At 41.6% G+C, this 16187-nt stretch overlaps 1 protein-coding gene across 3 annotated transcripts in view; it reads right to left on the reverse strand.

The window, feature by feature from the left end:
* MPHOSPH8 (M-phase phosphoprotein 8) overlaps positions 1-16187 on the reverse strand; it is a 45617-nt gene that overhangs the window by 13746 nt on the left and 15684 nt on the right. Inside the window, exons 3-5 of one of the 3 annotated variants that reach the window (XM_043477656.1) lie at positions 7713-8534; positions 4588-4687; positions 1957-2166 (exon numbers count right to left, since the gene is read on the reverse strand). In XM_043477656.1, coding sequence (XP_043333591.1) covers positions 1957-2166; positions 4588-4687; positions 7713-8534 — 1132 coding nt within the window. Of the gene's footprint in view, positions 1-1956; positions 2218-4587; positions 4688-7712; positions 8535-16187 lie in introns of all 3 variants that reach the window. The other 2 variants (XM_043477655.1, XM_043477654.1) reach the window with 2 other exon arrangements.

A 16187-nucleotide genomic window follows, 5' to 3' on the forward strand; every position in this document is an offset into this window, starting at 1 on the left:
AGGGAGCTGAGTGTCGAAGAATTGATGCTTTTGAACTGTGGTGCTGCAAGTTTTGAACTTTGGACTGCAAGGAGATCCAACCAGTCCATCCTAAAGGAGATCAGTCCTGGGTGTTCATTGGAAGGTGTGATGCTGAAGCTGAAATTCCAATACTTTGGCCACCTCATGCGAAGAGCTGACTCATTTGAAAAGACCCTGATGCTGGGAGAGATTGAAGGTGGGACGAGAAGGGGACGACAGAGGATGAGATGGTTGGATGGCACCACTGACTCGATGGACATGAGTCTGAGTAAACTCCGGGAGCTGGTGATGCACAGGGAGGCCTGGTGTGCTGCGGTTCATGGGGTCCCAAGGAGTCGCACACGACTGAGTGAGTGAACTGAACTGAAGCCTTACAAGTGGCTGGATTCAACCTGCTCCTGCTTTGCTGGGTTTTCACACCTGAGCTGTGAGTGCTGAACTCTGGCCGTCCTCTCCCTTCTGGAGACAGTTGTCTGGTCTGAGGACTGAAATGATGGTGGGGCCCAGAGCCCACCTGCTTTCAGGAAGACTTCTTTGTAAGTTTGATAAACTCTTGCATATGAAACCATCTGTGCCTAGTGTTAAACTTGAAAGACTACTTTAAATGACTATTTCACACTTTTTAATAGTAATAATATCCAATTTTTGTATTCGGGTCAGTTTTGTTAAACTGTTATCTTTCTAGGAATTTCCCATTTCATTCAGTTTTCTAGTTTATTGCAAGAAAATGCTCATAGAATTTTTATCATTTTAATCTGGATGCCACCTATAATGCCCTCTCTTTTTCCCCTGGAAATACTGTTTTAAGTTTTCATTCTTTTTTTCCCTTAGCACTACCGGAGGCTGGTCTATTCTATTAGTCTTCCAATGAACAAACTTCTGGCATCACTAGTGCTCTACTGTGGGAGAAGGTCCCAGAGGCCCACCACATCCTCCCTGTCCTCCGGTGTATGTTCCGCCCACTGTTTCCATGGAGGAACAGCATTGAGGGCACATGTGGACTGAACTCAGGGCTCTCCACAAACTATTAAGGTGCTGGGGGTGGTGAGGGATACTTATCCTGTGGCGCCCAGGCCAGGCCAGTCAGAAGCTCCCTGCTCGTGAAACTTGCCTCCCCATCCAGGGTGGCTACCTCTTTCCTGGGTCTCCCTGCCCTCTGTTAACTAGGTCGGTCTCAGGTTCCACCCAGAGCTCCCCAGCTGGCTGGACCAATACCTCCTGGACTATTCTTTGTTGCCTGGTGTCTCAACAGCAGTACAGCTATCTGACATCTGGGCAGACCAATCCTGTCCCAGCCCCCGCAAGCCCCACCGTATGCTGGCTGAAGAAACTAACCCAGTTTCCAACCAGCTGGGTAATCATGTTAAGCAAGGATCCCAGAACCTAGGTGTTTTGCAGTAAGAGGGTCACCTAACAACTAGCTTGTTATATATCCCCAGGTATTTCAAAACTTCAACTGTTTTACAAGATTTATAAATTATACAAAGTTTTATCAGACAAATCTCTGAATCCCTGCCCTAGTTATAAATACATAAATATACTTTCATTCCTCTTCTCCACCACTACGTACTCTATACACAGACCTCGCCTCCTCAGCTAATTCCAGTATTTCAGAACAGTACTCACAATATAACCTCATTTAAGTGTTACTGACTGCTAAGTTAAAAGGGAAGAATACAAATAAGTCTATTTTGACAGTTTTCTGAAAGAAATGTAGTAAGATATACAATCAGACAACTTGACAAGAAGGAGAGATAAGGTAGCAAACCAGAAGTCTCTGTAATTGTAAATGTGCTGAGCTATTCTAGAGGGAATCAGAAAGTAGATTCAGTTTTCAGCTCCATCCTGAGACCATAACTGCAGAGAGGAGAGGAAGGTGAGGGGAGAGCTCTGCACACAGCCCTGAGAAAACTGCACACAGTGACACACACTCACCAGGACTCTCCTCTGCTCGGCTCACGCCGTCCAGAACTTCTTGGTCACCTTCTGCAGCTATATATGCCCACGTGTCAGTCTCATCTCTTGTATTTCTTCTTTCTTTAAGTAATGGCTTGTTTTCCTTGGTTTTGTGGTCTTCTGTGACTTTACAGTCTGGTGGTATTTCATCTCTTTTCCGATTATTCTCAGGAATATCATTTTTTTCTTCTGGAGTTAATTTAAACAAATCAAATGCATTTCTGATTTCCTTAAATGCTACTGGAAAAAAATAATAGAGTCACTAATTTCTTTGTAATCAAAAGAAAATCTGGGTGTTTAAAAAAAAACACACACATGTATTTTCTTAATTCTTACTAATATCTGCCTTGGTAAGAAAGCCTGATCAGGTTGACTATCACAGCCATGAAGCTCTTCCACTCATCTTTGTGTTGGCTGCTCCGTATTTAGAAAGGACAGCCAAAGTGAACAGCTCTTCTTCTGGGGGTCTGAGCTACTCGCAGTTTTGACAAAGGCCACCACAGCCCATGAGCCTCAGAATAATCTTAGTCATGTCACCAACCACCCTTCTGCTGAGACACCACCTCCACCATGCCTGGAAGTGAGCCGGTACAAAAATGACTTTTGGCGGAGACTGGAAGATGGAAGGGTGTCAGCATACTGACTGTGGCCCAGCAACACTGCACCTGATGCCTGCGAAAATCCACTCACTTTAAAGACAAAGCAGAGAGAAGACTGGCAAAGCAGCAGATCTGCAATAATAACCCCCCCGCAAAGAGGTAGAACAGAACAGAGTGAACAACTATAAACTTTAGGTATACAGCAGATAGGTGTTTTGTTTTTTAAAATTCTGAATTCTTTTATGTTAAATAGGAACACCTTCTCAACAGTACTTTTAGGTGACATCTCTCATTTGTCTTCCTCTGTAAGAACTGCATAGGCTTAAACAGTTTTAAACACCCGTAATAAACTACAGTTTGCTACGAGTAGAGGTATCCTGGTTAATGCACAACATGGTGTGACCAGAGGAAAAGCAAGCATTATATGAGTGCAGTCCTAACCAACACAAATTGAACCTTTTTTCAATAAAAAAGCTAGTCCAAATAAAGCTCTCATTCTATAAAGATGTATCATTTCCAAATCACAGTGAAAGGAACCTGAGCAATTTACTAATTTTGTTTTCTGTGTGCCTTGAAGAAACCTCACCAAGTATATGACACAACAAAATGACACATGCAGAATGTAATATCGCAGTGGCAGCACTGAGGCTGCTTGTCCCAGACATATTTAAACTCCGAATATCCGAATATTCTGATTATTTACATAGAACACCAGTCCAATAGCAAAAATAGAGAATGGCGAGTGGAACATCTCATTCAATGTTCAGAAATAAAAGCATTAACCATTCTTTCCATTTTCCACAGTTAAGTCCTGAATTCTGAATAATTCTGATAAATTCTGAATGTTTTCCAAGCTACTCTATGAAGAGGATGCCGAATCCATTGTAATACAGCATAATGCAACGTAAAGACTCATGTTCACCGATTCTGACACACTCCCAAAATATACCCCCAAGTGCAGTTTTATTTCTGTCCTGGAGGCTGGGTGCCAAGGATCGGACAGAAGCACAGGTACATATAAGCTGCAAGGTTACAGTCAACAGACTCTGAAAACTGAAAAACTGCAGACACAGTGAGGCCGGCAAAGGCCCAGCTATAGCACCTTTTGGACTCGGGGTCGAAGCAGGTAGGTTTTAGCAGCAGGGATACTGAAAATTGGACTCCAGGTGTGGCCTTCTGAACTTAAGGAACAGACTGAACATTCACAGTAAAAATGTACCTGAAACTGACAGATACTCAGAGGAAGAAAAAGTTCCTAACTACTTCTAATCTTACAATATTTTGAATCTCCAGTCACTCTCTGAAGAGAGGCTTAGAGCTGCAGCATCACTATGAAGAAGCACAGTCTCTACATTACACTCACCTGCACACAAGCCATCAAAGCTGTTCCTTCCCAGATTCCATCAACCCTGCCACTTCCTGCCAGGTCTGAACTGAGGCTTAGAGCCCAAACTCAATTTTAATGGTGAATGTTTATAAAGTACTTGTTCTAGTACTAACATGCACTATAGATTCCTGAGTTATATTTTGATGTGATCAAAATGTATACTGTATTTATACAAATGACACAGAGCTAAACACAATAAATTGATTAAAGAAGTTTATCTAAGCATCTACTATAAGAGATACTTATTTACTTTTCTGTCAAAACTAATTTCCTGTCTCTTTAAAGATAACGTATTCCCACCAGAATCTGAAACATTGTAAATTGACTATATTTCAATTAAAAAATTAAAGTTAAAAAAAATGAAGATAATGTATTTCATCTCATACCCAAAAGGAAAAAGAACAAGGTGATCAGATGGGGGAGGAGTTAGTTATACTAGTAACATACATTATTATGTAATAAATGAAGATTACTGGTAAACAACACTAGCATAATGTTCTCAAGTCCCCAGTGAACAAATTTTCTACTCAATGACCTTGCAGGTTAGAAGAGAGTCTGTCTTCACAGTGAACTAGACTCTGTCTGAAAGACCAACATAAACGACAAATGCCACTATTCACTCACTCTTTAATGCCTTGGGCTCTTTTCGGCCTTTTTCTTCCTTGTCCAATTCTTGCCTTTTCTGGTATTTTTCTTTGGGTTCGCATTTTTTGGTCTCTCTCTCCTGAAAAAGACACATAAGACCCCAAACACAGACAGAGCTGGTACTGATTCTGAAAACTGGGAAACAGGTTCCTGGCATTAGGCCCCCCTTCTGTGAACTGTGCACATAACCCCTAACGACTATGTCTTTGCTCACGTCAGCTGCTTCCTTGGTCAAGTTTACCCCAACCTCGACAATTCATAAAATATCACATTTAAAACCCAACACCAAGTTTCCTTGAAGAATTTTTTATTACTAATAATAAAATTCCAAAAAACTTCACCTACAGTCCTATTAACCAAACACAACTGTTTTTAATTCTCCATATTGTCCCTCGGATCTAATTTTACAGATAATTTTGTTGTTTAAAATTTATTTTTATTTACATTGCATAGATATTTTTACTTGACTGTGTTCGTATGTATGTATGTATGGTTTTCTTCACTGTAACATTTTGTAAATGTTTCCATTTTTGCTATGCTGACCTCATAATATTTCAAAGGATATTTAACAGTCCCCAACTATTATGATATTTCCTTAACTTTTTCCCTCATGGCTATACAGGCTAGCATAGCATTAGTTTAATAACAGAGCAGGACCCCATGGGGCCTTCCCAGGGCAGACCACCTCCCCCCCCCATATCCTTTGCTGCACCTAACCACTCTGGAGAACCTGGGTAACAGTGTCTGGTGCACACTTCCTGTGTACTTATACAGGTGTGAAATACCCCACCAAAGGGAAGGTGTTAACTGCCTGATGACCATGAAGACATGGCCCTCCCAGGCCTAATGGAGTCTAAGGATCAACATTAACCCTGTGACACCACCGCTTAATCTCACCATCAATGAACCAGAGAGCTGTGCACAACTGATCACAGGTCCTGCCACCCACCCCCCTACACCCGGGCCTTTAAAAATGCTATGCTGAAACCCTCTGGAGGGTTGGGGTTTTCAAGCAGGAGCCACACCCATTCTCCTTGCACTGGGGCCTTTCCCATAAAGGCTGCCCTTTTCTTCGTCACAAGCTGGGGTGGGAAGACTGGCTTCACTGCACTCACGTGGGATCTTAGTTTCCAACCCACGCCCCCTGCAGCAGAAGATGGAAGTCTTAGCCACTGGACCACCAGGAGAGTTCACTGTGGCTCAGATGGTAAAGAATCACCTTGCAATGCAGGAGACCAGGGTTCGCTCACTGGGTCGGGAAGATTCCGTGGAGAAGGAAATGGCAACCCACTCCAGTAATCTTGCCTGGAGAAGTCCATGGACAGTGAGTGGAAGCTGGCAGGCTATAGTCCATGGGTCTCAAAGAGTCAGACACAATTGAGCACACACACACACACCAGGGCAGTTCCAGAAGTGGTATATTCTTAAGACAACATGGGGAAAATATAAGTAGGATGTGAAAAGCTAATAGAATAAACTGACGAAGCTCTAAGCTTTAACTTCACAATGCTACATCGTATCTGAATTCCTCTAAAAACTGACTTGTTCACAAATTAGCCCCCAATTTTCCAGCTGCAGTAAGTCCAAAAGAAAGTCTGGATTAGACTAAGAGAAAAGTTGAGGTGCTTTCAAAAGTGGGATCGTCAGCATTTATAGTTGCTTCCCACCAGTCGGACTAGTGGGAAGACTCAGGGCTTTCCTGGTGGCTCAGCTGATAAAGAATCTGCCTGCCTGCAATGCAGGAGACCTGGGTTCGATCCCGGGGTTGGGAAGATCCCCTGGAGGAGGGTATGGCAACCCACTCCAGTATTCTTACCTGGAGAATCTCCATGGACAGAGGAGAACAGCAGGCTACATACAACCCATGGGGTCACAGAGAGTAGGACATGACTGAGCGACTAAGCACAGCACAGACTAGTAGGGGAACAGTCTCTTTGGCATTTTAACTATTTTAAGCTGGTTACTGATAAGTAACAGCAGGCAAGGAAAAAACTCTGAAAGCCAAGTCAGAGCCACCCTTTTGAGACATTTGCATCTCTGAGGGAAATCTCCTCTGGCAAGGGCGTCTCTAAGCCTCTAGGAGTTCTCAAGTGGTAGGCGAGGACTCAACAGTCTGTGCGGCAACCTTGCCCTTGTTTACAGTGCTTCTCCTCCCAGGACTGGTTCCCCATCCTCAGCATCCTCTTTTGTCTTTGGCTGAGGGTGATGTTTGAGGTGAAGGGCTTCATCCATTTTGGAGAGTTACTCAGTTTTCCTAGGTCTCTTTCATGTGTATGTGTTAGTAAACTTTAAATTTTCCCCATGTTAATCTGTTTCATGTCAGTTCAATTCTAGAGCAGTCAGGCAACCTAGAATCTAGGAGGGAAAAGAAAATCTCCCAATAAAGTATTAACTCCTTAAGGGTAGAAGAACTTCTCTTATAGGCACACATCAGAGATACTACAGGGTCAGCTTCAGATCCATGAAATAAAAGCAAACATTGCAATAAAGTGAGTTATAATTTTTCTGCCTCCCAGTGCATATAAAAGTTATATTTACACTATAGAATTAAATGTGCAACAGCATTATGTCTAAAATAGCCATACCTACCTTAATTAAAAAAAAAAATTGTATTGCTAAAAAATACTGGCTGTTGCCTGAACCTTCTTCAGCTTATTGCAAAAACAAAATCAAAGATCACTGATCACAAGAAGTACTTTAAGAAGTACAGTAATAATGAAAAAGTTTAGGACTTCCCGGTGGTCCAGTGGTTGAGACTCCAGGGGCATGGGTTCCATCCCTGGTCAGGAAAGTTCCACACAGGGTGGCCAAAAAGCAAAACAAAAGTACAAAATAATGCAAGAATTACCAAAATGTGGCACGGAGACAGGAGGTGAGCAGATGCTACAGGAAGAACGGCTCAGATACAGGTTGCCACAAACCTTCAGTCTAATAAGAAACGCACCATCTGCTAAGTGAAAAGAAACGAGGATGGGCTGTGCTCCACTGTCTCCAAGTCTTTACTTAGGGCACCAGCCTGAGTGGAATGTCCCTGCCCTCTGTCAGACGCAAACGTTAGTCCTCAGTGGGATCCAACCACCCTCCACCAGGACCTGTGTACTCACCTCTCCCGGGGAGTCAGCGGGCCTGGACATCCTTGGCGGTGTCAGGGCACAGGCAGGCACTGGCTTATCCAACTCTGTGCTGCTTTGGCCTTTGTCTTGATTCCTTTGCTTTTTCTGTGTAGTTTTCTTCTCTAAGAAGAGGTTCTTGTTTTCTAGCTTTTTGCTCTCTTTAAGTTCTTCTGTCCTTCTCGGTTTCTTTTTTTTCCTCCTTGCTTTGACCTCGTCCTCATCAGCACTTACACTGCCATCCTGCTGTATATCAGAAGCAGCATCTAGACTGGCTTCTTGCTCAGCTTTATCTTTAGCACCTCTAAACTTCTGCTTTTCCTCTCTGTTGTCAACCTGTAAATCTTCACAGTCCTCTTCCTGAAGGGGGGAATCACTAAGTACACCCTGTTCAGAGTCCACCTGAGATTCAATACATTTCTCTTTTTTTGTTTTTCTAATTTCTTTGGAATCGTCTCTTATTTTAGTCTTTAAATCTCTCATTTCACCCTTTTTAACTTTCTTTAACTCCTTAGTTTCTTTTATATCATCTTTTTTGGGCTTTTTGGATTCCTTTAATTCTTCTTTGGTTTCCAAAATTCTTTTCTTTGTCCTTAAATCAAAACCCAAACTTTCAGAGGAGCTCTCCAGGTCTGGTTTGGGCTTGTCTTTCAGTTTCCCAGTCTTTGCTTTCTTCTTTTTCAGGTCGTCGGGGCTTTTCTCTTCCTTATGCCTTAGTTTTTTCTTTTTCTTCTTTGGAGAAGTATCTTCTTTAGTCTCACTCTGTTGATCACTATCAGAGTTTGCCTCAAATATGTCATTATTTAAGGACAGTCTCTATAAAGTATAAAAAAGATTTAAAAACTCATTAAGAACACAGTAATTTAAAAGGTTTTGAATACTCATACTAATGAAATCTGGTAGGAATTTTTTTCCTCCAGTTTCTCAACTTCTTAAAATTATTTATGTAACTGAAGTTGTATAACTTATTTACACTGCTAACTTAAGAAATAGGTCTTGGGGAAAAAAAAAAAAAAGAAATAGGTCTTGGAGGTGACAATAAGCATCAATTTAAGGAAACAGATAAACACAGACGGACAGAAATGATCAGTGCTGCTGTAGGTCCTAACAGTCATATGTATGGTGGGTTATATATAATTTCAACTTCAAAATTTCCAAAACACCAATAAGTAATTTGTAAAGATTTATTTATTTGATGACAAAATAACTCTTTAAGAATTACGTATCTGTCTAGATATAAAAACACTACGCAAAGCATTTTCAGGTCTACTTCCCCACATTCTCTTCTAAATGACTTAGGGAAGAACAAGAGGGAGAAAAAAGATGGGTGTATTTTTAAGTTTTCCCTGTGGTGCTTCAGCAAAGACCACCACCGAGTTTAATAAGGTAGTGGAAATGTGGTGGCATTGGCAAAACTTTTTGACTCTTCCTATAGCACTTTATAAAAAAAAACTAGTGAAACAGGAGGGAGGGGGTAAAGCACCGTCTTTAAATGAATGACGTGGCCCAAGGACAGGACATAAATGGTTAGAACTAACCAGGTCTGACAAACCTAGACAGTGTATTAAAAAGCAAACACATCACTTTGCTGATAAAGTTCTGTATACTCAAAGCTATGGTTTTTTCAGCAGTCATGTACAAATGTGAGTTGGACCATAAAGAACGCTGAGCGCTCAAGAATTGATACTTTTGAATTTTGGTGCTGGAGAAGACTCTTGAGAGTCCCTTGGACAGCAAGGAGATCAAACCAGTCAATCCTAAAGGAAATCAACACTGAGTATCCACTGGAAGGACTGATGCTGAAACTGCAATACTTTGGCCACCTGATGCAAAGAGCTGACTAACTGGAAAAGACAGAGATACTGGGAAAGACAGGGCAAGAGAAGGGAGCAGCAGAGGATGAGATAGTTGGATGGCATCACTGCTCAATGACATGAGTTTGAGCAAACTCTGGGAGATAGTGAAGGACAGGGAAGCCTGGTGTGCTACAGTTCATGGGGGCAAAAGAGTTGGACATGAGTTAGTGACTGAACAATGAACAACCAGGTCCAAGATGACGAAGACGACTTCCACTAGACCTTGAGCCTCAGTGTATGCTCACTGTAACACATCAGCAGGCTAAGTGACACACACAGAGGCACCATGACAGTTCCAAGAAACTGAAAGTGTTAATGGCTCCGTCATGTCTGACTCTTTCCGACCCCATGGACTGTAGTCAGCCAGGCTCCTCTGTCCATGGAATTTTCCAGGCAAGAATACTGGAGCAGGTAGCCATTTCCTTCTTCAGGGGATCTTCCTTGCCCAGGGATTGAACCTGGGCCTCTCAGAGAACCTGAGCCACCTGGGAAGTGTTGACAGTTCCAAGGTCGAGCATAAAAGTTCAGAAAGTGGCCCAATTTCTGGAAATCCCCACCGCTTCCCCAAAACAGCTGGAATACTCCTCCTACTTCTCAGCCTATGAAATTACCCACCTATAAAAACTGACAATCTCATAGCTTGGGGCTGCTCTTGCCTTCTGAGATGGCCCTCACTCTGTGGACTGTTTCTAAGTGAATTCACTTCTTACCTATCACTTTGTCGCTCACTGAATTCTTTCTGTGACATCAAGTATTTGAGCTTCATTAAGTCCCAGGTATGATGAGGGATTTAAAAGACAGTGGGGAACAAAAAAAGACAGTGGGTTCAAGTCCCAACCTGAGGTACACAGTTTAACCCGGACAGCAAAACAACCCCCACCCCCAGCCCATGCCACAGACAACATCTACAACAAAATTAAGTGTCCAAGTGTTTCAATGAACCCTAGAATATAAGCTGGTAGGAACAAACACTGCAGGCAGTAAAGAATCCACCTGCAACGCGGGAGACCTGGGTTCGATCCCTGAGTTGGGAAGATCCCCTGGAGAAGGGAAAGGGTACTCACTCCAGTATTCTAGCCTGGAGAATTCCATGAACTGTATAGTCCATGACTGAGTGACTTTCATTTTACTTTTCACTTTAGGAACAAACTAGTAATAGCAGTAAGACCCCTGTGGTACAAATATCCACACAGGAGCAAGCAAAGGCAGCAAGGAGAATGGAAGAAATCACTCAAAAGTCTAGCGGGTCACTGTGAGGGGAGCTGCTGAAAGGGCAGGAGCTCTGGGCACTGGACCGTGAAGGGACGGCCCAGGCTGAGCGTTCTCTAGAGTAACCAGCCGGTGCTCCCTGCCAGGTGTACCGGAAAAGGCCCCCCCCATGAGAAAATGCTGAGATCAGATTCCAAACAAAGAAGGTCAGAGAAAATAGAAAATAGAAGATTCAGATATAAGTGATGGTGGTGGCAGGCTACAGCCTCTAGGGTCGCAAAAGAGTTGAACATGACTTAGTGACTAATCAACAACAATGATAGTGGCGGCAGGGTGAAACCAGAGCCCAAAAAAACCCCTCATAAAGTCTGAGGTTATACTGTCTAATTCTTCATAAAATAAATAAAGCTTGCTCAGCAGTCATAAAGCTAAAAAATAGTATCTTGTTCTCCTCCTCTGCCTCCTAAAATTTCAAAAAAGTAATTCATATAAATATAAGCAATATAAATTGATTGCTCTAGAGCATTTTACTAAATTGTTATAAGAGAAAGCAGACAAAGGAACAGAGTAATTAACCTAAAAAGAACAACAGCATGCAAGAGAGGTACACCTACTGTTAAAAACAAACAGGCCCCAAATGCAGTTGCTGATCCTAAGCAAGACAAATACCTAACCACACTCCGAATTATAAACCAGCAGTCTAGAGTTTTCTGATCAGCAATGGTGAAGTACCTGCCCTAATAGGACCCCCAGCCTCTCCGTGAGGCAAGGTGATCTGGTCTGAAATAGTCTCACAGTCTTTATTTTCTTGGACTCCAAAATCACTGCAGATGGTGACTGAAGTCATGAAATTAAAAGACACTTGCTCCTTGGAAGAAAAGCTGTGACAAACCTAGACAGCATATGAAAAAACAGAGACATTACTTTGCCGACAAAGGTCCATCTAGTCAAAGCTATGGTTTTTCCAGTAGTCGTGTATGGATGTGAGAGTTAGACTATAAAGAAAGCTGAGTGCCAAAGAACTGATGCGTTTGAACTGTGGTGCTGGAGAAGACTCTTGAGAGTCCCTTGGACTGCAGTCAATCCTAAAGGAAATCAAACCTCAATATTCACTGGAAGGACTGATGCTGAAACTAAAGCTTCAATACTTCGGCCACCTGGTGTGAAGAACTGACTCACTGGAAAAGACCCTGATGCTGGGAAAGACTGAAGGCAGAAGGGAACGACAGAGGATGTGATGGTTGGATGGCATCACTGACTCAATGGACACGAGTTTCAGCAAGCTCCGGGAGTTGGTGATGGACAGGGAAGCCTGGTGTGCTGCAGTCTATGGGATTGCAAAGAGTTGGACAGGACTGAGCAACTGAACTGAATCGTCTCCATCTGCCAATTACAACCTTCCCTTTCATGAGCTCCTGGGAGCATCCTTCTGTTTGTTAGATAGATGCCGTCTGATTCATGAAATGGATAAAGCCAATTAGAGCTTCAAATTTACTCAGCTGAATTTTGGTTTATACAAAACAATGAAAATAAAAAAATTTGAGGTATCAGGTGAAAAGACCAAGTCATTCATAAGAGAAAGAAACTCAGATTTGTCATTACAGAGCCGTATTTCAAACTGGGTGTGGAGGGAAAGGGAAGGATGTGAGAAAATAGGTACTAATTAACAACATCAATAACCTATTTATCAAATTGATAACCACAGAAAAGATAAAAAAGAATTAATTCAAGTAATTTTTGAACAATCAACACCTGAACTGAATACACTGTAGGAACAAAAACAACTGTAAATAACTTTGGAATTTCACAGCAGAATGGGCATAGTAAATCTGAAACTAATTTCTAATTATTGCAGGGCTCAGTAAATGACTACATATAATATTGATGAACACCAGAGTTCTCATGGAAGAAAAGGGAGACAGAACCACAGACACTGAAAATGACAGGAAGACAGAGTGGTGATGGACTGAAATTAAACATCAATATGAACTTGACTTAAAACTAACATGTATTTTTCCCTTTATCTCTGTCTAAAGGGCCTAGAAATAATGATATCCCAGTAGCAATAACTTCATCTTGGTTTCTAAATTCTGTTCTGCCCTAAAAAGAATCAAGATTCCCTGAATAAAGGTTGGTGCCAGAGTTGGAGCAGGAGGGTACATGGGGACACTTTGTCCAGGGAGCAAAGACGCGCCCAGACAGACAGGGAAATCACATGAGGACACAGGAGCTCACCTAGAGGGTGTCCCACAAACCAAGGGTGGGCCTGTTTTAACAACAGCAATCAAATAAAAAGACTCCAACAGTGTGTACTGGTACTTAAAAAATTTAAGGGGGAGGGAGGAGCTGCTCTTTATAGGATACAAACTAAAAAGCTCACAAAAACAGAATTGGAAAAGTTATTATTTGCAACCACCACAGTAATAACCAATTAAAGCAAAATTCTTCAAAATTATCTTAAAATCATGGGTGAGAGGTTGTTGAAGAAGTGATTCTCAGTCTGAAAGATTACTTATTATTAGGTTACTTACTATTTTACAGGGTAAAAGGTACCTTTAAAAGGAAAGAAAAAATGATAGACCTCACTTTATCACATAATTATAATTTAACACCAGCAATGAGATAACTGACGCAGGACCCATCTATCGATATCATGTACCTTACCGATAGAATATATGTGCCCAAATGTCTATGCTTCATCTACAAATCATCTAATTTCAATTTTAAAAATACTATTTGTGATTTAACATTAATTAGCATCCATCTAATTCCAATACGAAGAAGCTTCTATAAAACAATTGGACTGGATTCTGAAAAGGAGGGAGGCTCTGGGGGGTATTAGATGAGAGGAAACCAAGAAGACAGGACACAGCTCGGTGACGGACCCCCCCAGGACCATCAGGAAACCTGCATAGTGTGGCCAGACACCGGCTCCACCTGTGACAAAAGCAGTGCTGCCATGATACTGCTGAGGTATCACGGGTCCTGACACAGAAGAGAGTCTCTGCTGCTTCGAACAAATACACACACAGAAACCAAAGGTGAAGCCTGCAACTCAATCAAGGCTCACCTGAAAGCTACCCCTCTGCTTTAAGCAAGTTCTGTAGGACACTTGTCTACAGAACTACTTGCCTGTAGGAGACCTTCTCAAATTTCCCTCAATCCTGAAGAGTTGACAGCTGACTTCCACCTTCTTGAAACAGTGGCGACGCCTCATTTCCAAACAGAATACCCTGTTTTTACTTAAATTTTCTGCATTGATAAAAGGGGGCACATTAAGAACTGTTATGTCTTCTTGGAGAATTGAAACCTTCCTCATTATGTAATGTCTCTTTATCAACTGTGATTTTTTTAAGTGACTCATTTTTAGTCAGTCTTTCCAAAGCATTTAATGAAGTTTTCTTTGAAAAAAAGGAAAAAATAAAGGGAGAAAGCAGGGTGGTGGGGGGGGACAAAGAGGAAGAAGAGACAAAACTTGCTAGACAAAGCTTTGACTAACTGCTTCAAAAAAAATTTAAACTAATTCTAAAACTGAAATTCCACCCCCCCCTCAAATACAGTCAATCTTATAGTCAGATTATCAGTTGAAACAGAGTTAATAAGAAAAAATATCCCACACACACCATCAACTCCCCAACCTACATTTCTAGCCCAAATCTTCCTCCTCAACTCAGATCAGACCCATGTTTCCAATGGGAGACTGGCCATCTTCACCTGGACAATAAACAAGTAACTAAAATCTCACGTGTTCAAAAGCGGAGCTGTTCCCTGAGTAACACCATGGTGTATCTAGGTTCCCAATTCAGTAATTTGAGTTGTCTCTTGACTCCGCTCTTCCCTCAGCCACTGACTGTCGTGCATCAATTCTGCAGCCTCACCACCTCAACTCACCTCCTCCCTTCTCCCCTTCCAGAGTCAGTTAGGACCACAGCATCTCAGAATCATCTTCCCAGTAACACAAGTAGTAAAGGCAAAGGAATGCCAGAATTACAAAATTGCAAGCTGTAATAAGATAATGATTCCAGGCAATGACCATCAGTGGCTCCTAAAACCTACACATGAAATGTGAGGATTTGTCACGTGGATCAGACTGAAACGCTCAATCTCAGAGATTCTGTTAACCTCACGGGAGAGGAGTCAACTAGACAAGATGGGCATTCTGACGTGTTACAGCAAGGCTCACGACCATCCACACAAAATATCAATAAAAAAACCAATAAACTCCCGTGCAATCCTGCTTCTACATCTGCTACCAGTTTACAGAAACAAGGAGGGACAGAGGAACATGTTAAAAGACACCATGTGCTCAAAACCCAGAATACGGGAAACTCTACAGAAAAATAATCTGGTCTCTTCATCAAATAGACATGATGGGGAAAAATGGGGGAAGGTTACAGGAAGAAGCTGTTATAGATTAAGAGAGATGCAGAGATTATCAAGGATATATAACATCCAGACCTCCTTCAAATTCCAATTCAATCAAGTCAACAAAGACATGCTTTGTTTGAGACAACTGAGAGAAACTGAATAGATTATTAGATATTAGAAGGTATTAAGAAACAAGTGTAACTTCACAGTGTGAAATTACTAGTTGATTTCAAATGAATCGCCGGGTTAGTTGCACTGGGGTGATCCAGCCCTGGAATAACTGGCCAGATTCAATGAAGTCAGGATATAAAAATTAGTTACCAACTGATAAACAGGTATTAGATGATAGAAAGGAATTAGTGTTAACTTTTAAATTAACTAAAAAGCAAATAAAATTAAAACCACACATATCACAAACCTGAGCACTAGTTTCAGTATACTAGTATTCTGTCTTTTTACTTACTTGAATAGTTTCACACACACAACAAACATTTATTATCCAAACTAGGGCAATTCTGAAAATGAAGGGGGGCTCTGATCATGATTATAGTAAGTCAACAGGCATACGCTGGGGCCGACTCAAGCAGGTCAGGGTCAGTCGCCCTCCTCCACTAGGTCAACACCGGATGGACAAGGTGTGATGACAAAATCACCGCACAATATACACCCCCCTCAGGGTCACTCCCTCTAGCTAATCACCTCTGGGAAGCATGAGCTCTTCAACAGCGCAACCACTGCTCAAATAACTTTTGGAAGTGCACTTTTGCACTGTTAGAACTGTTATCATGCATTTTTTTTTTGCACACAAAAAGGAGGCGTCATTAGAAATTATTTTCTTGCATGACATTCACATTCTTATGAAGGCAATTCCAAAACAGTAAGTTTAAAAACATTTTGGTTCATGGCACTACTGGAATAAATGTTTACTTCAACAAATGTACACTTTTAAAAATAAAGCTTATTTGGATGTACAAAGTCTCATTAGTTTTATATTAAAAGAGTACATATATTACTTTATAGCCAGTATTTCAAAGAA

The sequence above is a fragment of the Cervus canadensis genome, chromosome 9 (genome assembly GCF_019320065.1).
Source record: "Cervus canadensis isolate Bull #8, Minnesota chromosome 9, ASM1932006v1, whole genome shotgun sequence".
Lineage (NCBI taxonomy): Eukaryota > Metazoa > Chordata > Mammalia > Artiodactyla > Cervidae > Cervus > Cervus canadensis.